This window comes from Tursiops truncatus, chromosome 6 (assembly GCF_011762595.2).
Source record: "Tursiops truncatus isolate mTurTru1 chromosome 6, mTurTru1.mat.Y, whole genome shotgun sequence".
In the NCBI taxonomy this organism is placed as follows: domain Eukaryota; kingdom Metazoa; phylum Chordata; class Mammalia; order Artiodactyla; family Delphinidae; genus Tursiops; species Tursiops truncatus.
The window spans coordinates 101,988,562-102,015,085 of record NC_047039.1 but is presented as its reverse complement, the minus strand read 5'-3'; the positions used below and the strand labels follow the sequence as shown (position 1 = coordinate 102,015,085).

At 51.7% G+C, this 26,524-nt stretch overlaps 1 protein-coding gene across 6 annotated transcripts; it reads left to right on the top strand.

The window, feature by feature from the left end:
- The first annotated feature begins 3,376 nt into the window (after positions 1–3,376).
- TRAF1 (TNF receptor associated factor 1) lies at positions 3,377–25,968 on the top strand. 6 transcript variants are annotated; one of them, XM_073806504.1, is made up of 10 exons: positions 3,578–3,903; positions 5,402–5,456; positions 5,972–6,039; positions 6,610–7,018; positions 8,944–9,028; positions 17,588–17,653; positions 18,153–18,563; positions 20,048–20,225; positions 22,407–22,555; positions 24,636–25,968. In XM_073806504.1, exons 4-10 carry the CDS (start codon positions 6,879–6,881, stop codon positions 24,852–24,854), a joined length of 1,248 nt encoding a protein of 415 aa, XP_073662605.1. In that variant the 5' UTR covers positions 3,578–3,903; positions 5,402–5,456; positions 5,972–6,039; positions 6,610–6,878; the 3' UTR covers positions 24,855–25,968. The 6 variants fall into 6 exon arrangements, with proteins under 6 accessions (XP_033714393.1, XP_073662606.1, XP_073662605.1 ...); XM_073806505.1 differs by lacking the exons at positions 3,578–3,903; positions 5,972–6,039 and adding an exon at positions 3,446–3,531; XM_033858501.2 differs by lacking the exon at positions 5,402–5,456.
- The last annotated feature ends 556 nt before the right edge of the window (positions 25,969–26,524 follow it).

The window sequence follows — 26,524 nt, the reverse complement described above, 5'->3', positions numbered from 1 at the left end:
CCAGTTATAATAAGTACAGTAAGAACCAGATGGAGATTAACAGAAGGAAACTTGGGACATTTTAAATCATCACACCAAAGCGGAGAAGGTGTACTATAGGCTACAGTTTTTACAAGATCATTTGGTATATTTCTTTGTTTTATTGTTGATATCAGCTGTGTGTGAGTTACCATGGGGAGGTATTGAATTTGGGTTGAGGAACCCAGGACAATTTGGTCTTCTAATCTACTAGGTGACTGATAACATGTAATCATCTGTTTAATTAAATTTCCTGGTTCGGGAACCAGAAGTTTACAGAGGAGATTTAGATGATGCTAGCAGGAAAGCTGTTCACTAATTGTTTTTACTAAACACAAGCTGTGAGTATGACAGGGACAAAGCCTGCAGCTGGCAATGAAAAGAAGGAATATAGAGGCAAAACGAGGAATGTTTGGTATTTATGAGTAGAGGAAGTAGTAGCCCATTATGGGCTCCACGTTTTAAGGGTTGCTGACAAACAGAAGCAGCCCAAATGGCTGGCATTAGCTGACTGGATATGCTCATCTGGTGCATTCATATCTAGGAGGCAGCTGTCATGAGAACAGGAGCTCGGTCTGCCTCATTTACTGCTATAATCTGGGGCCTGGCTTTTGGAAAGGAGAAAAACAGTTTTCTCATCTCTTCTTGATGATCTTAATAAATGGAGCAAGGCATGTGATGTGCTCCGATTAGAGCAGTGTCACTGTGACTGATATTAAATAAAGTGTAGCCACTATTACTGTCACTGTTATTTTTACCATGACCACTGACCTCAATCCTCTAGATGCTTAGGCTCCGATCTGGTCCTGCCCCCTCACCACCTGCAAGGCTAATGACCCAGGCCAATGTAATCTTTCCCTCTTCCAATGCCCATCTGGACTATAACACATGGAAAGTCACAGTTATTGAAGAAAAGGTTGAACGGCTGGGACACTAGAGGCAAGCCAGCCCAGGAGAGAATCCCAGTTTCCACCTCTGGGACCTGGGAGCATCTCATTAGATCCATGATTTTTTTTAACCGTGTCCCTAGAGCCTAGAGGCCCGGACAGGGAGGAGAGAAGCCCAGCGCACAGGCTCCCAGCTGCCTGCTCCGCTTAACAGAAAATCCTTGCTTCTAGCTGGTTTGTACATTTGGGCTCTATGTGAAAAAGCATTTGAAGACACAGTCCCATAGCTAATACAAATTTTGAAAAAACCCAATGCATTCTATGATCTTTAAGGTCATTTTCCACTAAAAAACAAACAAAAACAAAAAAACTATGGACTATTATTTCTTGAATTATTGCTTAAGCATTCATCTATTTATCTACCGCCCCCCAAATACTTTAGTGGCAGGGAGAAAAAAAAGAGCAGAAGTATCCTGACTCCTAGTCCAGTGCTCATTCCAAAATAGAAATATGTCCTCCAAAATATCACTATGGATTTCAGATGGGGGCAGAGAAGGAAGACACAATTCCTTTCATTCCAGTACTGAACTGTCAGCGCCTTGTCAGTTTTCACCATTTTTCTCTTCTGCATCTCAGAAGGGATGAAAAATCTCTCCTCTAGGAAACAGGGCAGGCCAGGAGGTGGTCAGACACTTACGGGGCTTGTCACACGTGCTTTACCATCTTCAATGCAGAATGGCTCACCAAACTTTAATTTTCCATAGTCCTCCTGGCCACTCAGTCCTTAGTTCCTTGCAGGAATCACAAGCTCAAAAGGCTACAAGGCTAGCAGGCAACTTCAATGTCAAGAGCCTGACAGCTGAAGGATTGGGGCAAAACTGGAGAATGGAAACCTTTTGGTGCTTTGTAGAACAAGCAGAGCAGATTATGGATGTGAGTGGGACTGCTGAGGCTCAAACATTCCCTACTGCCCTGTGTGTGCTTTCTTGTTCCCCAATCATGGCCCCAGGTTCATACCACCAGATCTTAGGCCTTAGCCAGATGGACTACTTTTCTTCTTAAACTTATTTTTGGGAAAAAGAAATTTTTTTTTCTACTGGGTAGAGATGAGTGGTCTCCAAAGGGTTTCGATTCCTTTCTGAGTCAGGTTAAGCATCACTGGGCTCCGCTTTCGATTTCTGCAGGCTTGCCACTTGCTGAGGGCTCAGAGGTCCCCTGGTGATGCCCCCTCTATTTCAAGAGCCCCCAAAAATAAGTCGAGTGACTACAGATAAGTTTTTGGTACTTTCCAAAATTAAACTATTTCCCTTGGTAAATTTCCACCAAATGAGCTCATTAATCTGAAAACAGGATGTGGCACATGAAGACAGTAAAGTCAGGTTGCCTGCTCACTTACACTGGCCCGGGGCAGAGAGGAAGGGGGCGGGTGGGAGAGAGGTGGGAGCAGAGAAGGGCTTTTAGAGGTCCCACTGCACTGAGAATCAATGAATTTTTAAATCAGAGACTCAAAGCTCTAAATCCTTTTCTCTTAGAATTGAACGTGACCACAGAAGCCACCTCTGGTCAGTGTCCCACAGATTGCCTGTCTTGGAGGCCCCTGAGACCCTCTGCTTGTCTGCAGGCAGGCGCCTCCCCTCCAGGTAGGACCGAGGCCCTCCTTTCTCCAGGAGGATTCTATCCTGCAGCATCAACTCCTCAGGCAGAAGCTGGGAGTTCTGCCCCAGGTGAGTGAGAGGCTTAAATACATCCCAGGTTAAAAACAAACAAAACCAAAGGAGTAAAACACAGTTCCCAACTCCAGTTGGTGTCAAGACAAAAAATGGGACCCTAATACATAGAGAATGTAATGGGTGCCTCTGAGCCACAGAAAGGAAACAAAACCAACAAAGTAGGCAGGCTCACTCCTTCCTCAGCTAACAGTCCTGCAGATGTTAGGTCTTGATGGAGAAGGAGCCTTCATCAAATTCGCAAAAATAACGGTTGTTTGTACCTTTTAGACAGAAATTCTACCCCAACACTAAGTATCATAACTATTTTGATTGATATACACAAAATTCATAGGGAATAAGTGGCTGTGTGTGTGTTTAGACAAAACCAGAAACGGTTCCTGAAAACACCCAGTTCTGTGGAAGCCCCGTGCCTTCAGAACCGCTCTGTACATCTCTTCGCTGAGTGCTCCAACCCAATAAGCTTGGACGAACCTGACACTGTGCTAGGACCTTGCAGGAATCTAAGAGGGCTAAGACTTGGGTTTTGCTGCTGCTCGCCCCACCCCACGCGGGATTGCAGGCAGGCAGGGGACAGGATGGCGGTTCAAGTCCCAAGTCCGTGTTCGTTTAGTCTGCGAACACTTTGAGTCCCACACACGTGCCAGGAACTCGCGCGGGGAGAACGGAAGGTCAGTCTTCAGTGGAAAAACAGAGCCTGCGACGCCGCGGATGCCCCCCCGGGCCTAGTTTCCCCATTCGGGGAGCGTTCGCCCCGCCCCCGAGGCCGCCTCGGAAAGGCGGCTCCGGCTGCAGGAACCGGCCCCGGGCCTGCCCTCCCCGGTTTCCGCCGGCTGGGCCGACTCCTCGCGCCACCGGAAGCTCCCGCCGGGCCGCTGGGAAGCGGCGGCGGCGCCAAGGTTGGTTGCACTGCACCCCGCCCCCACCCGCCCCGGGACTGCGCGGGCTCCCGGCCGCCGCCCCAGCGCTCCCCGCCCGGGACAGCCCGGCTCCAGCTCTCTGGGGCGGGGGCGGGGGCTGCCCAAGTGCGGCCCCCCCCACCCCCGCGCGCCTCCGGGACCTGGAATCCCGGCTGCAGAGCCCTGCCCCGGACTCGCTGCCCCCGCCCTTCCTGCGGACGCCCGGGGCAGCCCTGCGGGGGCTCATCCTTGAATAGTCGCGGGCGCCGCTCTGCTCCCATCAGTGCGCACGCATCCGGAGATGTGGCGGTGGCGAGACGGCCGTCACCAGCCCGCGCGGGGCGCACGAACGGGGCTGGGGGACACGGACAGGTCATCCGGCATCACTGAGCCGGGCGGGGGGTGATTGTAATCCGGCTGCGGGACGCGGTGGGATCACAAAGCTGGGAGCCCAACCTTATCCTGGGGCAGCCCACCGGGACTCCCAGGGAAAGTGGGGTCTGGTCCAGCTGCGCCCCGAAGGACAAGTGGAAGGCTGGGGAGACGCGGGTGTAACAGTGCAGAGACTCCGCGTCTTCGAGGCCCGCGGCGGGGGGAGGCGCGGAGACGGGGCTGATGGCGGTTCAGAGTGGAAGAGAAGGGGGTCAAGGAGACATAAGGAGGAGCAGCCACAGAAGTGGGGGCGGGGGGGAGCACGGAACGGGTGCAGGAGGCCACAGCAAGGAAGGGAACTGGAAAGGAGGCGCCAAGAGGCGTGTCAGGTGCTGGCCACAGGGCTGGTTGGATCGAAACTGGGACAAGCCCCGGACATTTGGCACCCTCGACCTTGAGAACCTTGGGGAGATGGTTCCATGGAGATTGGAGTGAGGAAGCGGAGCGTCCGTGTAGACAGTATTTTCTAGGAGTTATGTTAAAGTGAGAAGGTGTAGATGTTGGAGAGGAATGTGGAATGAGGGTAAAGGGCGTTTTAAAGCACCATGTGTGGTTAGAACACAGGCTCAGGGCTCCCGAGTCCCCACTCACTATCGGGGAGTCCTTGGGCATGTCACTGAACCTCTTGGTGCCTCAGTTCCCTTTTCCGTAAAACGGGGATGAAGATGACAATACCTGCCTCATAGGGTTCACGTGAAGCTTAGATGAGATGGTGCCTGTAAAAGCACTTAACACGGCACTAAAAGCACCTGTTACTTTTCACTTGTAATTATTAGAGCAGCTTGCGATATTTTGCTGCTGATAGGAAGGAGCTGGGAGGCATTGAAGACAGAGGGGAGAGAAAAGGGAGCAGAGAGAAAGGGACCGAAGAACTTGGATGGAGAGAGAAATCTTGGGTTCCTGTGCCAAACCAAGGGAAGGAGGGAGCAGGTGGGGACGCAGGGAAGTTTGCAGGTTTGGGGTATGTGGTTAAGTGAGTGGCTTTCTGATAGTCTTTCTCCGAAGTAGGCCTCAAGGTCGTTTGCTGAGAGGGCCAGGTCAGGGCTGGCCCAGGTGAGGGTGGAGGTCCTGATTTCCACTGCAGCAGTAGGGTAGGGTGCCATGCCCTCCTTGCCAGCGACCCCAGGCAGACTCGGCATCGCTCCCGGGAAAGTGGACAGTTGAATTTACTAGGGTCAGAGGACAACGTCAGACCTGCCTTGCCCACTTGTGAGGCTCATCTAAAGTTGATGGATGTGAAAACACTATATAAGCATAACTTACCATTTTAGTCTTTCTTCGTGACCTTGAGGAGCTGGAAGGGCTGTGGCCATCAACAATATCAAAGTTTTTCGGGCACTTCACTTGGGCCGTGCACCATGCCATGCTTTCACCCATGATCTCATTTAGTGATTACAAGTCAGGTGAAGTAGGTATTAATATTAACCCCATTTTGCAGATGCAGAAACTGAGGTGCAGAGAAGTTACTGACCTTGTCCCAGGACCCACAGCTAGTAAGTGATGGACTCAGGGTCCCAACTCAGATCTGTCAGACCTCGAAGCCTGTGATTTGAAACTACTATGAAAGTTTGCAAAACCCCTAGTAGCAACCCAGCAGAATAGAAAGATGTGGAGGGATCATCTTTTCCATTTGGTAGGTGAGAAAACAAAGGCTAGAAGCTCTGACCTCCATCCTGGGCTCTGTAGGCTCCACCAAGCTGCCTTGTTTTTGCCTCTCTTGAATGGGAGGAAGAACACAGAGCTTAGAGTCCCACAGACCTGGTGGTCATCGTGCTGTACCACCAGGTGCTGTGTGACTTTGGACCAGGCATCTTGCTCCTCTGTGCCTCCCCATGCCTGCGGAATTCCTAACAGGTTGCTCTAAGGAATAGGAAGGAAAATGTTGCCTGGGACATGGTAGATGTGCCAGGAGCCATGCTTCCCACACAACCATGGATCTGCGTCCCACTTGGCTGCTGAGACCAACTCCTCGTGACCTTGTATTTATTTAGACCTTTGTTCTCCTCAGGGCCAGGAAGTGGTGGCGCCTGATCCGAGTCTGTGGCCACCTATGACTTCCTGAGTGGGGCCGTGGAGGTAGGGCCCTGAGCAGTCCATGGTCCTGAGGCCTCGGACTTCAGAGGGGAGGGCCAGGTGTCACACATACTGATGAAGAACGCCACGGGCAGGGCTGGGCCATCAGAAGCCTTCCTGCTGGCCTTGGCCATGCGGTCCCAGAATTTTAGACCCCAGAGAAGTCTTGGAGATAATCCTGTTGCAATTCCTTTTTTTTTTTTTTTTTTAATAAACAGATGGGGTAACTGAGACCCGCTGTGCAAAAGTGACTTTTACCTAAGATACTCTGGACAGGGCAGAGCTAATATGCACGGAACTTGCATTTTTGGACCTGACTCCAGAACCCTGGGGATTTCCACCGGGGCAGTGAACACCCACACCGAGTATCCTAGGCTGCTCGGAGGTTCCAGGGAACATAGACAAGTCACCGACTGGGGCTCTCTCTGCTCCTGTCCCCTGGGGAGGAAGTGGAGGAAGCCAGTGGCAGCCTGAGGTCCTCCGACTGGGGAAACTCTAACTGTGGTTCCTGAAAGTCCGTGACACGGTTCTTTTTTCTCTCTGACTTGCTTTCCCCTCCCTCTTGCTCAAAAGAATGACTGGACACTCCTAGAGCCTGCAGTCACCATCCAGGGGATTTTTTTCACCACAAAGGGTAATTCCTGTCTCATCCCTGCTGTGACTCAGCTGTGACGTTGAACCGCACAAGCCAGCGAGAAGATAAAATCATCAGACTCCTGCACATCAGAGAGGGGGGCCCGGCCAGCACTCACCTCTTCTCCCAGCACAGACTCCACGGAGCTGGTCCCCTCCCCAGAGGAGCTTGAACAGGGGCCCCCCACCAGCCAGCCTGGGACCCTGAGATGGCCTCTGGCTCCGCCAGCAGCCGCCACCCGGCCCCCGATGAGAACGAGTTCCCCTTTGGGTGCCCCCCCACCGTCTGCCAGGACCCACCAGAGCCCAGGCCCCTCTGCTGCGCCGTCTGTCTCTCTGAGAACGTGAGGTGAGGGGTCGGAGGAGAAGAGGCGGGTGGGAAGGAGGTGCCAGGGAGGGACCCCTCACGGGAGGCGGGGGTGAGAGGAGCTGTGGTTTTGGGCAGGTGACTTCACCTCTCTGGCTTCAGCTTCCACACCTGTTCCTCAAGGGTCCCGGACACTGCCCCGTCTGACTGTTGGTGGGAGGAGAAGTAGCCACAGAAAGACGTCAGCTCCCTTAGCAGAAGGCCATCCGGGGTCAGGGGGAGAGCCTCTGGGTCCAGCTGGGCTACTTACTGTGTGGCCTGTGCAAATTGTTTGATGTCTCAGCCTCCTTGTCTGTAAAATGCCTGTAAAGTGATTTTCTACCTCCCAGGATTGTTACAAGGCCCAGTCAATAACATTCCAAAAAATCCTTGTAATAATGAATATAAACTCCCTGCTAAATGACAAACTGCTGTACAAATATATCTTCTTCCACAATATCACCCATCACCTCAGACTGTTTGCTGGGAATGCTTTTAAAGGGGACTAGATATTTTTTGTATTCATATATTATACATTTATGGATGTATATATAAAATATGTATATATTTGCATATAAATATATACAATGCACACATTTTGCATGTGTATAAAATATACGTATATAATTTACATTGTATATTATATATTAAAATATGTGTATATTTATATGTAAAATATAAATAACTCAGAGAGGTGTGACATCAATATGATCGTCAGTATCCCACCTTAAGCAACTATTATGTACCAACTGTGTGCCAAGCACTCTTTCCTTGTGTCTTCAGAAGCTCCTTGGAAAGGTGGATACTATTATTACCCTATTTTACAAATGAGGACAGTGAGGCCTAATGGACAGATGAGGTCAGTTTGCCGCAGGTCAGTTTCCTGGCAGATGTGTTCTTAAACTGCCGTGCACCCCCAGCAAGACTTTTGTTTGGGACTTTGCAGTTTAAGAAGGTGGGAAACTTCTCAGGCAAGCTTGAGGAGTTCCAATGCTTTCACAAAGGAGGAGGCCGAGAGAAGGCGGAGAGAGGTGGTGGTGAGAAGGGCAGGTGGGGGGAGGAGCAAAGCTCGACTGGTTTCACCATCCTGACTTCATCTCAGGCTTTTGCAATGGGTCTCTTGGCTTCCTTCGCTGTCCTTCCAAAACCTGGCAGAGGTGGGAGAGGGATCCAGGCCTGAGGCCTGAAGAGCTCTGCCCAGCTCTGCGCCTGCCTCCCTCGACCTTGGTGGATCCATACGTCCTCTGAGGCCTCATTCTCCTTCCTGTAAAATGGGCCTGACCCGTGGCTCTCACTGAGGACCGGATCGCTTGGGAGCTTTGTTAAAGCACATAGGACCATGTGTCACCCCATTCAGAGTCCGGCACCCACTCCTGGTTAAGAACCTCAGGCTAGGTGTTCTCGGAGGCCCCTTCTTATTCTGAGAGGCCATGGTCATCTGTAATTACTAAAAATAAGAGACCAAAATAAAATAGAGGAAGCTGAGAAGAACTAATATAGCTGCACATCCACAATCCTTTATCTGAACCCGTGGGGTCAGATGTAGTTTGGAATGGAGAAGTTTTTCAGATTTTAGAAAAGCAAGTCAGTGCATTACTGTGTAATTCTTCCAGCGGGAATTGGGGATGCACCTTATAATCAAGCAATGGATATTTCTGCAAACATAAATATTCACGCTAAGTGGGATAAGTAGGGGCTTGAATAGCCTCTAGTCACTTCAGATCAGGTTTGGCTGCCAGAGAAGCTCACTGCAAACTACAGGAAAACATTGGTTTGGGAATGGTGGGTCTGGGATTGTGGAGCTGCACGCTCATTGGTATCAGCTGCCACACTGGGCAAGGGCTAGGCATTTGGAGCTCTGGGGACGGTGGTTGGTGCCATGGAGTCGTGAATGCCTCACTCAGTGGCATTTGTTCATGTGTCCCCAGGAATGGTGAGGATCGGATCTGTCCCAAATGCAAAGGGGATGACACACCATCTGAAAGGCCAGGAAGCCTTCTGTCTCAGGAGCAGGTAAGTTGGCACTGCCAGGAAAGACTGTCTGTCAGTTGTCTCCGTTGGCAGGGGAAGAGGCCAAGTAGGTATCTGCCCACCTAGTCCCTACCAGGTGGCTCCTTCCTTGTCTGAGTCTAGACTGAATTCATTTTGTCAGCAGTGAGGAGACTGACGTTTGCGGTGGGGAAGCAACTTGCCCCAAGCCACCTGGCCGACCCGTGACAGACTCAGGGTGAGAACAGCATCTAGACAGGGGTCAACACACCACAGCCTGCGGGCCCAACTCAGCCTGCCGCCTGTTTGTACGGCTTACGAGCAAAGAATGGTTTTTACACTTAAAAGGTTTCTAAAAATTGAAAGGAGAATGAGATTTTGTGACACATGAAAATTATAAGGAATTCAAACTTCCAGGTCCCTACATAAAGTTATATTGGTTCACAGCCACAACTCACTCATGTATATATGCCTTGCGTGTGGCTGCTTTTTTATTTTTAATATTTATTTATGTATTTATATTTATTTGGTTGTGCCGGGTCTTAGTTGCAGCAGGCAGCCTCCTGAGTTGTGGCATGCGAACTCTTAGTTGCGGCATGCATGTGGGATCTAGTTCCCTGACCAGGGATCGAACCTGGGCCCGCTGCATTGGGAGCGTGGAGTTTTATCCACTGTGCTACCAGGGAAGTCCCTGTAGCTGCTTATGTCCTGAAACAGCAGAGGTGAATAGTTGCAACAGAGGCCTCACAGCCCAAAATATTCACTGTCTGGCTCTTGACAGAAAAAGTTTGCCAACTCTTGACCTAGACAGTTCTTTCTGGCCCTGTTTGCCCTCAGACAGGGACAGGCCATCCTCATCTCACTTCTCCGGCTCTGCCAAACCGTGCTTCCAGGAATAAGATACAACTTTGGTAGTGTGAGGGGCCAAAGAGATACCCTCAGGCATCAGTTTAGAACCCCAGCCCTTGTGAGCTGGAGAAGGACCCTCGTAGGTAATCCGTCCAGCCCAGAGGTTCCCACATGTTGACCAGCACTGGTCCATTCCCACCAGTTCATGACAAAAATGATAAAAAAAAAAAATAAGGAAATTGTTATGAGTTTTTCTTATAAAAGTAAATTCTTTCCATTTATAGAGTCAACCTTTACTCTGAGATGATGCCCTTCCTATTCATGTCTTTGTATAAAGGAAATGATCGTGATAGGTGATAGAATTCGGGGGTAAAGCCTTTATTTAGTAAAATTTTAAAATGGCAATCTTTATGTTAATCTCCTAATTTAAAAAGCAAACAAACTGGTATTGGTCTGTGAATCCAAAGCTTTAAGAATCCCTGCTGTAAATCTAACCCCCTCTTACACATGGGCCCCGACACCCACAGGGGCATCTCATTGCAAAGCTCCCTCATGACCAGGGTCTCGCCAACTTGGCCACCAGCACTGTCCACACTGTGAGGCACTGGCTCCTTTCAACCAAAGCTCTACCCTTGCCCAAACCATGGCCCAGGGGTCAGGAGACTGGTGTCTGAGGATGGCTTTATAATTCAGTGCATGGCTGAGATGACTCCCCTGTCTCCACCTGTAAAGTGAAGATGCTAGGTTGACTGTGCAGGGTCTTTCCAGCATCTGCAATGTCCCATTGCCAGTCAGTGGCTGGCAGGGCAGCTCTCCCTCCCGCTGTGGAACCAGAGGCAGGCAGGTCTCCACGCCTCCTTACCCCTTCTCCGCTCTGGCCCCTCTCCTGCAGAGAGTTGGAGGAATTTCCTGTCCCACCAGGGCTGGTTTTGAGGGCTTTCCTGTCTTCCTGTCAGCAACCCTCTCCCCCCGCAGGTCCTCAAGGGATTAATAGTAAGGCTCCCGTGCATTTCCCCAGAACTTTGTACTCTACAATGTGGTTAAGAGCTAATAGGATTAACACCCATGGAATAACCTTCCAAGCCTCCCTATTTGAGATCTTTGTACTCCACCCTCGAAAGAGGACATGGGCTAGATGCTTTCTAAGGCACCTGCCTGCCTGAAGGCATCAGGGCTGTTGTTTTGACGTGTTTTATTCTTGCCTCTTAACAAAATGAATACAGATTCATTGTACAAATCTTAGATAACATAAAGATGAGATATTTTAATATCTCTCAACCCAGTAGTCTTAATTTTTTCATCTTTGTTAATGTGAAATCAGATGAAAGTAGAAGCGTTCTGATTAAAGGGGAGCCTGGAGCCCTGTCCTTTCGGTTACCCCACTTCCTTCTCCTGTCCCAGCCTCTCAGAGACACTGGGGATTCCTAGGGCCCTGCAGAGCACAGTTTGAAACCCGCTGCCTTAAACCAAATGAAGTGTGACTCTAATGATGGAATTACAGGCACTGAAACAGGCTACAGAGTGGGAGGAGGGTACACCCCCCAGTGGAAAGCTGGGGGGTGGGATGAGCCAGTGGTCTGACACCTGCACAAAGCCACAAGTGGAAAGACCAGGGACTCCTTCAGCTTCTGACCCAATGGGAACTTTGGGGGGACTTTTGACCAAAGGAAAGCAGCTGATTATAAATCAACACTTTGTATACGTGGTGATTCTGCAGTCTGTGCATCTGGGGAAACCTGGGAAGTGAAGGTGGGGTGGACAGGCCGGGCCGGAGACCAGCTGAGCTAAGCCCCGAGGTGCCCATTCTTGCAACACTTTCCATGCCATCTGCTTATCAGTTTGTCCTCCTCCTCTGACTTCATTAGATTAATGTCTCTCTAAGAAGTGCTCAAAGCCCGAGACTGATTAGCTCATGTTAAGAAGCAGATATTAAAGGATAACTGTTGACCTGGTTAGAGACTTGGTTCTTGCCTAGAATGACCTTCCTACAGAAGTGACAATGAATTAGGGGACGACCCGGTGGCTGGGAAATAGCAGTCAATTCTGTCTGCCTGAGACCCTGTGAATGGGATTGTTTCTCTCACTCTCTTCCCTCTGAGGTCACTCAGGAAGGTCAAAAGCAAGCTGGCATCTGCTGCCAGTGGCTTACAAGAGTGCCTTAAATTATTCTAGAATCAGAAAATGATAGGAGGTCAAGCTGTCTAGTCCAATTTCCGTTCTGTACTGGATTCCTGCCAAGTGGCTTTGTGTCCTTCCAGTGATGGGGAGCTCATTACTGCATGAAACCACCACTTCCACCATGGGGAACTAACTGTTGTACCATTTTCCTCTTTGTTTGTACTGAGCTGAAGTCTGTCTCCCTTGGGGCCACAAAAAGTAAGTCAGTCAGCCTCCTGTCCCCTGAGGCGGTCCTGAGTCTGTGGAAGGACGCTGACCACGTCCATCTTGAGTCTGTCCTCAGCCTCTGTGCATATCTGTGTCCTTTGAAATGCAATGCCTGGAAATGAACCCCCTTACACTTCTGAGCTTGACAATTGCATCTGTAACCTTATCAATCCCGTGACATCCTGTGTCATGCGCAGTGGTGATACCCCTATTTCACCAGTGGCTAATATATTGAGGTTCAGTGAAGAGGTGTGCCTGCACCAGTCATACAGCAAAGGGGGGGCAGAGCCAGGCTCCCACTCCTGCCCCTTAGGCTGCTGACATCTTCTCTCTGCTGCCTCCAGATGGTGGATCACCCCCAAATGTTTTACACAGGTTTAAATACACAGTCCGCCTTAAGTGCTGGAATCCACCAAATGCTGTGGAAACAGGAATGGGCAAGACTACTTTCAACTAGGGGAATCAGGCAGGACTTCCTGGAGGAGGTGGCAGTTGAGCCAAGCAGAGATTGCCAGAAAGGAAACTGACTGAGGTACAGAGGCGGGCAGGAACTGGCGAGCGGACCGAGTCCACCCTGTCACTGTCGAGTGCCTCTCCCTCAGCACTAGCTGAGACCCAAGCAAAAACAGCCCCTCCTGGCATCCAAGACCTTGGCCAGCCTCAGTGCCCAGCACAGCAGCGTGGGAAGTGCCTGGCACATTGCAGACCCTCCGCTCTGTGCAGTAGCTTCACGGAGGCAGCTCTCATGCTCCCGGCACCCTCTTGACGCTCACATTCTTGGAGGCCCCCAGGTCCCCAAGTGGGGGCCCTTTGATGGAGCTCTCCTGACCCCGTCACAAAGGGCCTGGGGAAGCAGGGAAGCTGGGAGCACCACACACCCCCAGACTTCTCGGACGTGGACAGAAGGACAAGTGTTCCCTCAGGGCTGGGATTTTGTTTTCTCTGTTTCCTCCTCAGAGGAAATTCCACTGCGAATTTTATTTTTGGCAGTTTGCAAGCAATGAGACCGCTCACACAGGGGCCTCCCGTGGCACCAGACAGGCACAGGCTTGGCTCAGGACAGATGCCCCGTTCCTCCTCTGCGACCCCAGCCCCTTCCCTCTCCAGTCCCCTCGGTCCCTGGACTTCAGATGAGGCTACCCTTTAGTCAAGGTGAGGACTCCTGGTGGGGAGGAAGGATGCTGGCCGTAGATTCCAGGCCCCTGGCCTCTGCCACAGCCTTGCCCCAAACTTGCATCCTGCAAGTCACCGGCCATCTCAGCTTCAGCTTCCTCACCTACACGAGAGGCAGAACCTCCAGTGGGAAAATAGGGTTTTACAGAATTAGTTATTAAGAGTTTGAGATGTGAGGATTAAATGAGACGCGTGTATGTGACAGCCATTAGCAAAAGGAAAAAGATGTCCCAAGGGCAGTGCTTAATCCACAGGAATAATTTTGCTAATAATAGTACTTCTACTAATCATGGGTGACATTTACTGAGCACCGCGTCAGGCAGAATGATGCTCCCCAAAGATGTCCACGTGTTAATCCCTGGAACCTGTGAATATGTTACCTCACATGGCTCTATTAGTCTGCTCGGGCTGCCGTAACTAAGTACCACAGACTGGGTGGTGTGAACAACAGAAATCTGTTTTCTCACAGTTCTGGAGGCAAGAAGTTCTAGACAGAGTTGGTTTCTTCTGAGGCCCCTCTCCTTGGCTTGTGGATACCCTCTTCTCCCAGCATCTTCCCATCATTCCCATCTTCCCTCTGGATGTCTGTGTCCTAATTTTCTCTTCTTATAAGGACACCAGTCATATTGGAGTAGGGCTCACCCTAATGACCTCCTTTTAACTTAATTACCTCTTTTAAAGACTCTGTCTCCAAATACAGTCATGTTCATGGGAGCTAGGACTTCCCTATATGAATTCAGGGTGGGGAGACACTACTCAGCCCATAACAATGGCAAAAGGGACTTTGCAGATGTGATTAAATTAAGGATCTGGTGATGGGGAGATGACCCTGGCTTATTTGGTGAGCCTATTGTTATCACAAGGGCCCCCAAAAGAGGGAGACAAGAGAATCAGAATCAGAGCGAGATTGGAAGATGCTCTGCTGCTAGCTTTTAATATGGAGGGAGGGACCCTGAGCCAAGGAATGCGGGTGGCTTTCAGAAGCTGGAAAAACAAGAAAACAGGTGCTCACCTTGGACCTTCAGAAGGGGCACAATCCTGCTCACTTTTAGGACTTCTGATCTCCAGGTCTGTAAGATAATATTGGGCTGGCCAAAAAGTTCGTTCAGGTTTTCCCATGACATGAAAAACCAGAACGAACTTTTTGGCCAACCCAAAAAATGTGGGTTGGCTTTTTGTTGTTGTTTGTTTGTTTATTTATTTGGTTGTGGCAGGTCTTAGTTGCGGCTCGCTGGCTCCTTAGTTGCAGCACGTGGGTGGGCTCCTTAGTTGCGGCATGCATGTGGGATCTAGTTCCCTGGCCAGGGATTGAACCCAGGCTCCCCGCATTGGGAGCGTGGAGTCTTAACCCCTGTGCCACCAGGGAAGTCTCAATGGGGGTTGTTTTAAGCCAATAAGTTTGTGGTATTTTGTTATAGCACAGTAGGTCACTCATGTCAGAATTTACTTATATTATGGCATTTAATCCTCACCATAACTCTAAAGGGGGAGTTCTGTTATTATACTCATTTTGAAGACTGGGAAACTGAGACATGGAGAGGTTAATAACTCTCCCAGGGCCACATAGATAGTGTGTGAAGTGACAGAGATGCGCTTTGCACCCTGACAGGCTGGCTCCAGAGCCCACCCCCTTAACCCTGGAAAGCACCCCAAGGAGTGCTGAGTGACTGATGGTGGGACTCTGGGCAGCCTGGCTGGCCACCAGCGGCCTCTCAAGTTACGCCCTGCCCCTCCTCTGCCAGACATGAGAGGCTGGTCCCAGCCCACTCCCATTGTACATGGTAATAAGGATGCCCGCTCCACCCATGTAGCACTTGCCAGCCTGCATGGGCTTTCATTGCACAGACACACCACAGGGCTCAGATGCCAAAGGAACGTGTGCCTCTCCACCTGTGGGCGATTCTGGACTCCCACCGTTAGTTCTATGACTTTCACGTTTTTCCCTCCCTCTGACTCTCACTTCAAGCATATACCCTTAGAACGGCAGAGGATTCTAATCATGGGCTCGTAGGGAGTTTCAGGGCCTGAGAGATGACCCCTTGTGCATTCGCCAGGTTCCTCACTGGCCTCAGGCCCTCCATCCTTCCCTCATGTCGGGAACTACCTTCTGGGAGAGGCTGCATCACAGGGCACTTTCCAAAGCCATTGCAGTCTCCCTGACAAGGCTACCCACCCCTCCCCAGTAAAACATCTGTTTTCTGTTCTTTGTTGGGAGCAACTTGTGCTTGAAGCCCGGGGCAATGGGGCAAAGTGGGGGGTGGCCTTTTGCTGGGCTGTGCTCTGTGTCCCAAACCAACTGTACTCATTAAGCCCACAGCTCTCACTTATTCTACTATTAGAGAATAATAACTAGTGTGGCTTTGTATTTGCTCAGCCCAAAAGACCTCTGTCCTCCCCTCCTTTCATCCAAATCTCCCTTCACATCACCCCATGAGGTTATTCTTGAAAACAACAACAAAGCTCTTAGGAAATCAAGATATTATTTACATGTAATAAAATTCACTCATTTTAAGTGTACAGATTGATGAATGCCGGGAAATGTATACAATCGTGTGACCTGCAGTCAGGAGGGTGAATGTTTCTGCACCAGAAAAAGCTTCCTTGTGCCCTTGTTCAGTCAGTCTCCCCCAGCTGCAGCCCAGGAAGCCACTGGTCTATTTTCTGTCACTATAGTTTTGCCTTTTCTAGAATCTTGTAAGAATAGAATCCTCGTATGTAGTCTTTGGTGTTTGACTCTTCCATTTAGCATGTTTTGAGGTCCCTCCATATTATCGCACATATTAGTAATTTAGTCCATCTGACTGCTGAGTAGCGTCCGGGAGTACGGATATACCACACTTTGTTCATCCATCCACCAGTTGATGGATACTTGGATTGCTGCCAGCGTGGGCCTCTTACGAGTAAAGCTGCCGTGAACATTTACATATACCCGGACATATTTTCACTTTCTCTTGGGTAAATTCCTAGGAGTGGAATGTGTGGGTTGTCTGATAACTTGATAAGCACGGTCTTGTGTATGTATGATTTAACTTTATGAGATACTTCCATAGATTTTCCCAAAGCGGTTGTACCATTTCGCATTCCCACCAGCAACCTATGAGTGTTTCAGTTCCTCCACGTTCTCACCAAAGCTCGATATTCTCGTTCTTTGTAAATTTTAGCCATTTAGTGAGTGGACAGTGGCATTTCGTTACAATTTGCATTTCTCTGATGACTGGTGATGTTGAACATCTTTACATAGGCTTGTTATTTGTGTATCTTATTTTGTGAAGTATCTGTTCAGTATTTTACCCATTTTGTATTAGGTTGTTTGTCTTATTGAATTGTAAGAGTTCTTTATATATTCTGGATATAAGCCCTTTCCAGGTCTATGTTTAGGAAAAAATGTTCTCCCAGTCTCTCCTGGGCTTACTCTTTTTTTTTTTTTTTTTTTTGGGGTACGCGGGCTTCTCACTGTTGTGGCCTCTCCCATTGCGGAGCACAGGCTCCGGACGCGTAGGCTCAGCGGCCATGGCTCACGGGCCTAGCCGCTCCGCGGCACGCAGGATCTCCCAGACCGGGGCACGAACCTGTGTCCCCTGCATCGGCAGGCGGACTCCCAACCACTGCGCCACCAGGGAAGCCCTGGACTTACTCTTGATAAGATATAGAGACATGGGGTAGGAAGATCCCTGGAGCTGTGCTGCTTCCTAGCTGTTCCTCCTTGAGTAAATCCCTGCCCCTCTGTGAGCTTCAGTTTCTTCATCAATCAGATGGGAACAAAAAACCTACCCTGCTATCCCCAAGTGTTGTTAGGGGCCCTAGGAAGAATTATGACTATGAAAGCATTTTGTAAACTCCTCAGACTTACACATAGGTTAACAGTATTGTCAAGTTGCTTGTTAGAGGCCCTCACAGAGCCCCCAGACCAGTGGGGGCAACCAAAAAGTAAATGATGATTACAGGGCTGAGTGGAACATGTCCCATCAGGAGAGGTGGCAGCGCTTCCCAGGATCACAGCAGGGGCCCTGCTCTTGTTCTGAAGGAGGGTTACAGGACGGCTGAATCAGAAGGAACAGCATGTGCAAAGTTTTGTGGCCCAGCCCAGCTCATGCCTGGTGGATGCTGGTGCTTTGCAGAGAGCCCCAGTGCCACTGGGAGCCCCATAACATCCAGTGACATGGTTCTTATTTCCAGGATCACCCCGAGGTGGCTGAGGCTGGAGTTGGGTGTCCCTTTGCAGGTGTTGGCTGCGCCTTCAAGGTAAGCATCTGAGTGTGAGAGAGGAGACCTATCTGTATACTACAGTCTCAGACCTTCCCATCAGCCCCTCCCGGATGTTCCCACAACATCAAGCTATGCCTCTGGATGTACCTTACATGACTTTCCCAAGCAACAAAATCACTAGTAAATCATCTTCGTACTCAGGGGAGTTCTTAATGTCTCACCTGGGCATTGTAGCATCACAAAAATGACCACCGCCCGCACCCCCAGAAACCCCTTTGCCTCTCTCCATGGTCCTGAATCATCAGTGCGCTCAAGGGCATGGCAGAATTGTTGCTCTGGAGGCTGGGATGGACACAGCTCATCATGGGTATGTCTCATGCCAGGGTCCTTCTCCGAATCCCTCTTGCTGTACACTTCCCTTGGCCGGATGAATGGATATGACTTCCCTTGGCAACCTTTGGTGGCAGGACTCTCCACTGCTCCCTGGTTCTCCCTCCCCCTCTGTTTTCACTGATCAGCCCCACTCTCTTGGCAGGGGGGCCCAAAGTTCATGCAGGAGCATGAGGTCACCTCCCAGGCTACCCACCTGAACCTGCTGTTAGGGTTCATGAAACAGTGGAAGGCCCAGCTGGGCTCTGGCCTGGGGTCTGGACCCATGGCCCTGGAGCAGAATCTGTCAGACCTGCAGCTGCAGGGGGCTGTGGAGACAGCTGGGGACCTAGAGGTGGACTGCTACCGGGCCCCCTGCTCCGAGAGCCAGGAGGAGCTGGCCCTGCAGCACTTCATGAAGGAGAAGCTCCTGACTGAGCTGGAGGGGAAGCTGTGCGTGTTTGAGAACATTGTCGCCGTCCTCAACAAGGAGGTGGAGGCCTCCCACCTGGCCCTGGCCGCCTCCATCCACCAGAGCCGGCTGGGCCGTGAGCACATCCTGAGCTTGGAACGGAGGGTGAGCATGGGAGGCACGTTTACCCTCAAGGCAGCTCAGGGCCCCCCCCACACCGCCCCGCCGCCCCATCTTGTCTCCAGAGCAGAGGACCAGCCTTCCTGCTAAGCATTCTCCCTGTGCAGACCAGTCACTCCTCCTTCAAAAATATCTCTCCTGCATCCCACAGCCTTCTAGGAAGAGGACTGAGTCAGAAGTTATAGTCAAGGTCAAACTCCCCCGTCCAGTGCTTCCTTTCCTTTGCTTAAACTTCTGCAATAGACTATTCCCACCCCAAGCATCTCATTCCACAGCTGGACATTTTGTACCACTAGAAAGTTCTCCCTCATACTTAACTAAAATCAGCCTCCTGTGTCTTCCCTGCCCCTCGGGGCCCCCAAAACATCTGACTTCTAGCCCCCATGGAAGCCCTTCAGAGATGAGCAGTCAGTAATAATATCCTGAGTGTTTCCTTTTTTAGGCTAAACACCCCCAGTGCCTTCACCACTTCATCAGAGCACATCGTTTCATGCTGTCCTCATATGTGCTGGCTCAGCCTCTAAAGGATTCCACACACTCAGAGTGGTGGTGTCAAACCACCAGATAATCCACTTATCTGACAGTTCTTGGTTGCACCAGACTGTCCCCTCCTATGTTCCAGAGCTTATACTTTTCTTAATATAACCAGTCACAATGTTAATGTTGCTTTTTGGAGGGGCGGCAACATTACTTCACCGTCTCATGTTGAGTTAGGCCTGGATTTTCGTTCCAGGTCCACCATTAACTTGCTGTATAGATCTGGGCAAATCACAGGACTGCAGCTTTCCCATCCGTAAAATTAGGGCTTCAGTTTTCTTTAAGGACACTCACTTCCATTCCTGACTTCCCTACCTGAGTACACCCAAGAATAAATTTGTATTCTTTCAAATGTCAGTGGAGGAACCTACCAGAAGAGCCAGGCACTGGGTTTGGGTGGCGAAGTAAAGGATTTATTTATGTAACTCTTGCCCCAGTTGGAAGGTGATGGCCTCCCTGAGGGCAGTGACTGTGTCTTCAGTTCATTAACGAATTTCCTGGCTCTGCTCTTACGTGCCAGACACTGTGCAAGGCATGGACACAGATAAAATGAGCATGGGCCCAGCTGTTGATAGGGGAGACCATCTATCCTGTTGGAAAGGCAGAAAAATATATCTCAGGTGGTTGTAAAGCCTCTATAAGATCGAAGATGAAAGAGAGAAACCAGCTGAGCTAGGGCAGTGGTTAAGTGTTTCGCAGAGGAAGAACTCTCTGAGCCAGGTTCCTGACGGATGAACAGGAGTTGGCCAGTGGACAAGGAAGGGAAAGGAATCCCGGGCAGGAGGGACGGCATGTACAAAGGCAGATGCACGTGGCTGAGGGAGGCAAGGAAAGCAAATTCGGGGGCAGCCCTGTCTCTACATCCCGCTGTCCCCATCCCACCGCCAAGCTGGATTCTGGTGCCCTTGGCTGAATGGGCTTCCCCGCCCCAGGTGATGGAGCTGCAGCAGACCTTGGCCCAGAAAGACCAGGCCCTGGGCAAGCTGGAGCAGAGCTTCCGCCTCATGGAAGAGGCCTCCTACGACGGCACGTTCCTATGGAAGGTCACCAGTGTCACCAGGCGGTGCCATGAGTCAGCCTGCGGCAGGACCGTCAGCCTCTTCTCCCCAGGTAAGGCCTCCCCGGGGGCACAGACACCAGCTGGGGGAGGCGGGGGGGGGGTGGGTGTCCCGCTCTGACAGGCGGGCTGCGCCCAGTTAGGCCAGTGTCCATTCAGGCCCCCGGCGCTACCAGGCCCGCGGAGGTAGTAGGCCCCTCCCTGCTCAGCCGCGTGGATCAGGGGCTGTTTGCACCAGGCGTACCTCCCTGGACATCCGTCATGGTCTGCAACTAGGAATAAAATGATCTACGTTGTGTGGATATCGGTTGTGAAAGAGAGTGCGCTGTGAACCAAAGTGTGTAGATGCGAGGGAAGCCCAGGGTGACTTTCACAGGTAAATACCATGGGGCCCTGCCCTCCGAGACCCCGTGGTCTGAAATAAGACAAGTGGAAAACTCTCTGTGTACCACTGTGGGGAGCACGTGATTGAGTATTGTGTACACTGGGGCAGTTCTTAGTCGTTTCTGGGGCCCCTGGGCCTGGCACGAGGTCTTGCATGAAGTAGGCAGTTACTCGGTTGTTGTTTCTCCTAATTAACTGATAGCTGTCTGTGTAACAATGTGTGTATTTGTGCTCAGACCTGTGTGCTTTTCTCCTGGCCTCACTCGCGTGCCTCTAAGTAAACGGGTGGGTCGTTAAGGAGGATTTCTGCCGATGGCAGTTTTAACCACCACTCACATCTGCTCCAGCCTCGTGCCTTTCCTGGCCATCTGCTCCTCTGACACACCCAAGGTCAACAGTGCTGGGATTCAGAGGGGCATGGGAGCTTGCCCCACACCATAGAGCAGGCTGGGTCCCAAAGCCAGCCCCCCTTTCCTCAGGAACAGGGACAGCCCCTTCAGGGGGTGGCCTCGCCTCCTACACGTAAGCTTTTTTGTCCTGGCTTCTTTCCAGAGAGGGAAAAAGCAAGCAGTGTCTCTGGCTTCCTGTTCTACCAAAACACAAGGGGCACAGATGAGTCAGACTGTCAGCCTGTCCCTCCTCCACTCCTTCCCGCATACCCTCCACACCCTGTCCGCGCTCAGCCCCTCCCAGAAGGGCCCTCATGGTGACGGCTACTGGAACCCACACTCAGATGGCTCTTTCAGCTGCCCAGGGAGAGAGCCCACAGGCCCCTGTGCCTAATCACCAGGGGATGATTCATCCCGGGGGCCTTTGCCAGCGGTGGCCGGCAGCACTGTGATTCACCGCACTCTCTCCCAGCCTCCAGGAGACCCCAACCGCTTGGCCTAGGGCAGCGGAAAGAATTCCGTGTTGGGAGGTAGGAGGCCTGGCCCCTAATTCTGTCTCTGCCCCCAGTACACTGTGACACTGTGGCCAGCCACTTCCCCTTGCTGGGCTTGGGTTCCCGACTACAAAATGCAGGTTGGTTAAATCAGAAGTGTGATCCCGGGCTTCCCTGGTGGCGCAGTGGTTGAGCGTCCGCCTGCAGATGCTAGGGACATGGGTTCGTGCCCCAGTCCGGGAAGATCCCACATGCCGCGGAGCAGCTGGGCCCGTGAGCCATGGCCGCTGAGCCTGCGCGTCCGGAGCCTGTGCTCCGCAACGGGAGAGGCCGCAACAGTGAGAGGCCCGCGTACCGCAAAAAAAAAAAAAAAAAGAAGTGTGATCCCAGGGCCAGCAGCATCTCTGTCCCCTGTTAGAAATGCCAATTCTCAGTCCTCACCCCAGCGCTACTGAGTCAGAAGCTCCAGGGGCAATCTGTGATTCTGATGGCCTTTGACAGCCACCAGGCCAGATGATCTCCAAGATTTGATGCTCTGTAATGGAGAAGAATGCTGAGCTCCATCCCCAGATTTCATTTTTATGGTTTTTTTTTTTTTGGTTGCATTGGGTCTTCGTTGCGGTGGCTTCTCTTGTTGCGGAACATGGGCTCTAGGCACGCAGGCTTCAGTAGTTGTGGTGCGCGGGCTCAGTTGTTGTGGCTCGCGGGCTTTAGAGCGCAGGCTCAGTAGTTGTGGCGCACGGGCTTAGTTGCTCTGCGGCATGTGGGGTCTTCCCGGACCAAGGCTCAAACCCGTGTCCCCTGCATTAGCAGGCAGATTCTTAACCACCGTGCCACCAGGGAAGTCCCGATTTTGTAGTTTTGAGCCATGACCTGGGCATGCCTAACTGTCAGTCCCAGTTTCCTCATCTGCAAAGCCCAGCACTCTCCAGCTGCCTCGGCGCTGACTCTGGCTTCCTCATTTCAGCTTTCTACACTGCCAAGTACGGATACAAGTTGTGCCTGCGGCTCTACCTGAATGGGGATGGGACGGGGAAGAGGACCCACCTGTCCCTCTTCATCGTGATCATGAGAGGGGAGTATGATGCTCTGCTGCCGTGGCCTTTCCGGAACAAGGTATGGGCCTGGGGGACAGTGGGGGTGGGATGGAGGAAACCTGGGTCCTGATCCTGATTGAGCCATGAACTTGCCTGTGTGACCTCGGCAGATCCTTTGCCCTCCGTGCTGTCAGTTTCCCCTCATAAAACAAGAGCCTGAGTTCACATCTAGTAGCCAAGGCTCTTTGCTGCATTCTGAGTCTAGGAGCTAAAATGTTTGGACCAGCGACCCTGGAAGACATGTAGAGATGAAGTTCATGTTGGGGGTGAATAAGGAAAACTTCTTGGAGGGGGTCCTGTGGGGCTGGCCTGAACTGACAGCATTCTCAGAAAAAGAGAAGGAGGAGGAGATGCCTCTGCACACCTTTTAGAATGGCCAAAATCCCAAACGCTGACAACACCCAATGCTGGCAGGGATGTGGTGCAGCAGGAACTCTCCCTCACTGCTGGTGGGACTGTAAAATGGCGCAGCCACTTTGGAAGATAGTTTGGCGGTTTCTTACAAAATTAAACATACTCTTATCATGTGACCCAGAAATTACACTCCTTGGTGTTTACCCAAATGCGTTGAAAACTTACGTCCACACAAAACCCCTGCAGACAGATATTTACAGCGACTTTATTCATAATCGCCAAAACTTGGAAGCAGCCAAGATGTCCTTCAGTAGGTGAACGGATAAATAAGCTCTGGTCAATCTAGACAGTGGAATATTATTCAGTGCTGTAAAGAAATAAGCTACCAAGCCATGAAAAGATATGGAGGAAGCTTAAAGGCATATTACTGAGTGAAAGAAGCCCGTCTGAAAAAGCTAGATACTGTGTGATTCCAATTACATGATATTCTGGAAAAGGCAAAACTGTGGAGATAGTAAAAAGATCAGTGGTTGCCAGGATTTCATGGAGGGGAGGAGAGATGAATAGGTGGAACGCAGAGGATTTTTAGGGCAGTGTAAATACTCTGAATGATATTATAATGATAAGATTCACGTCCTTATACATTTGTCCAAACCCATAGAATGTACAACGCTAAGAATGAACCTTAAACTAGGGACTTTGGGTGAATATGATGCGTCAACATAGGTTCATCACCTGTAGCAAATGTACCGCTTTGATGGGGATGTTGACAGTGTAGGAGGTCGTGTGGGGATATGTACTCGGAAATCTCTGTGTTTTCCATTCAATTTTGCTGTGCACCTAAAATTGCTCTGAAAAATAAAGGTTGTTAAAAATGCTTAAAAGGGCCGCCAGAGGTGGGAGTGTGGCAGGGATTCCCCGCAGGTGGACAGCGGCAGCAAGGGAGTGGGAGAGGGAAGGGGAGGGTGTGGACTCCACACCTCAGCTGGGTGGAGGAAGATAAGGGCGAGCAGGTGGGGTGGAAGCGGTAGTGCCGCAGTGGTCTGGCTATGAGTCAGTAGGTCAGTGGTTCCCATATGTGCTGGGGGGATTTTCAAAATACTAATGACTGGGTCTCACTCCCATAGATGGTGAGACATGAGCATTGGGAGTTTTCAAACCTTCCCAGGGAATTCTAAAGTGCAGCCAAGTTTGAGAACTGACTGCTGCAGTGGGCGATGGGCATTTCAGTGACGTGTGCCAGGGAGGAGGCTGTGTGTCACTTTGAGATCGTTGGCTTCTCGGAGGCACACAGGGCCCCTGTACAGACCAGAAGCTGGGTTCGTGTTTCAGGGTGTTGATTGCCGTCTGCTCAGTGGAAGGCCTGTCTGCTCTCGCCTGGGAGGGTCCAGCTGTGTTTGAAGGATCAGACAGACATCTCAGTGCAGGAAGGGACATCTTGGGTTATGGAGTCCAACCTCCTTGTCCGGGCTTAGTCCCCCCTTTAGCCCCCAACAGCCAACCACAACTGGCAGTGGCATCTGAATTCCCCGTCCTGTTAAGAACACCTGAGCTCTAATCGTGGGACACCCCTGAAGCCTGCTCACGGTACCAGGTGCTTCTGTTTCCGGGCTCTTCCTGTACGCCATGTGTGGTCCTTACGTGTTTCTTTGACTCCTGATCAGTGTGAGCTCAGGGTTAGAGGGGCTGCACGGGTGACAGGCACAGACCCTGTCCCTGATCTCCCACTGGCCCCTGCCCCGCAGGTCACTTTCATGCTGCTCGACCAGAACAACCGTGAGCACGCCATCGACGCCTTCCGGCCCGACCTGAACTCAGCATCCTTCCAGCGGCCCCAGAGCGAAACCAATGTGGCCAGCGGCTGCCCACTCTTCTTCCCCCTCAACAAGCTGCAGTCGCCCAAGCATGCCTACGTGAAGGACGACACCATGTTCCTCAAGTGCATCGTGGAGACAGACGCTTAGGGCAGGAGGGGCCGAGCGAGCCGCACCCGGGTCCCGAGGGAGCACCCGCTCAGATGGGGGTTCAGCAAGATGACTGAGGTCCTGCCTTTGGCGCCCAAGATCCCAAGGCACAGTGATGGGCCGGGGCTGGCATGACGTGAGCCGAGCGGACAGATTGACCGTGGCTAGCTATCAGTTTAGTGTGGCGGGACCTTGGACTGGGCCCACAAAGGCACACGGTCCCAAAGGAGGTGGTGCAGGACTGATCCCCCTGCACTGACCGTGCAGCACTGGAGCCCCGAGAGCCACCTGGCCCTGAATGTTGAGATGGACTCTGGCCGAGATGGGGAGGGTGTGGGGACCAGGCTGGGGCGTGGATGGGGAACTGGAGGTGTGGGACCTCAGCAAAGAAGCTCCAGGGATGGGAAGACCTCTGCAGGCCGCCACGGAGAGTGAGCTTGCTCTCGTCCTGCTTGGAATCAGAACCAGGACCAGGGGGTGGAAGTGACAGGGTGCCAGTGCGAATTCAATCTGTCCCAGCCTGGACCGAGTTCCCCAGTACTGGAGGTGAACAAGCAAAACCAGGGGGCTACGCTGCGGGGAGGGCATCAGATGCAGGGAGGGGTGGTTTTGAAGACCTTCATGGATCCTTCCAGCCCAGAGTCTCTGACTCTAGGCCTCCTGGACCAGATGAGGCCTAGTGCCGCAGGGGGTCTGGAAACATTCAGGAGCCCGATGCCCTCCAGTTTCCTGACTCACCTTCAGTACCGCCAGGTGGGCTGAGCTGACCCGCATGGTACCTGCCACCCTGGGCCCGGCAGTCTGCTTGCCCTCCATGCAGAGCCACGCAGAGGCCCTGCGTCCTGCGCGTCCCCCAGCTGAGCGCCCCTCCACCTTCTCCAGGTGAAACCAGGTCCCTAGCTCCCAGAGGCAGCTGGAAGGAGCGCGGAGAAGGAGAGGGGCACAGACTCTCCACGCTGCCTGCCTGGGGGCCCCACTCTTGGCCATTTCCAGAATCCCGTGTCTCCTGTTGAACGAAGGCAACCACATCTCTAGTTGATGGATCAGGACCGCTGAGCCACCCACAGATGTTGACCTTTTATATGTATAAAACCAAAGAATTTTTTTAAATGTCTTTTGCACTTTTCATGAAGGGTATGGTTGTGGGAGTTGGTGGTGACTTGTGAGGTCTGGGTGGCGCTGCCAGTTTTGCAGGTGGCATCCAAGGCTGGTGTGCTGGCAGGAACATGCCTCTCTGCCTCAGTCTTCTGACTGTAATGGGGGAACCGCCCCGGCCTGCCTCCCTCGCTGAGTTCTGTGACCTCAAAGGAGATGCTACACAGGAGAGGCTAGAGAGAGAAAGGCCCGGGCACCACTGCCCACCTGGCCTGGCCTGGCTGCGGCCCATGCTTGTCTTCTCACCTTGGAGGTCCCTACACAACCAGTTCCTGTAAGGACCCTCGCCCGTCTTTCCAGAGCCCTGAGGCTGCACGTTGCCGCTCAGAGATGCAGGGCAGGTCCCCCGCTCCTCTCCCCACCAGGCTTCCCTGCAGCTTACTCTTCCTCTATTTGCCGAGGCTGTGATGGGCTTCATGTCTCACACCCTCAGGGTTCTCATCTGTGAAATGGGTCAGCAGCCCTGCCTGTCCTCTCTAGCCCAGCGTTTGTGAGGATGATGCTCACATAAGAGG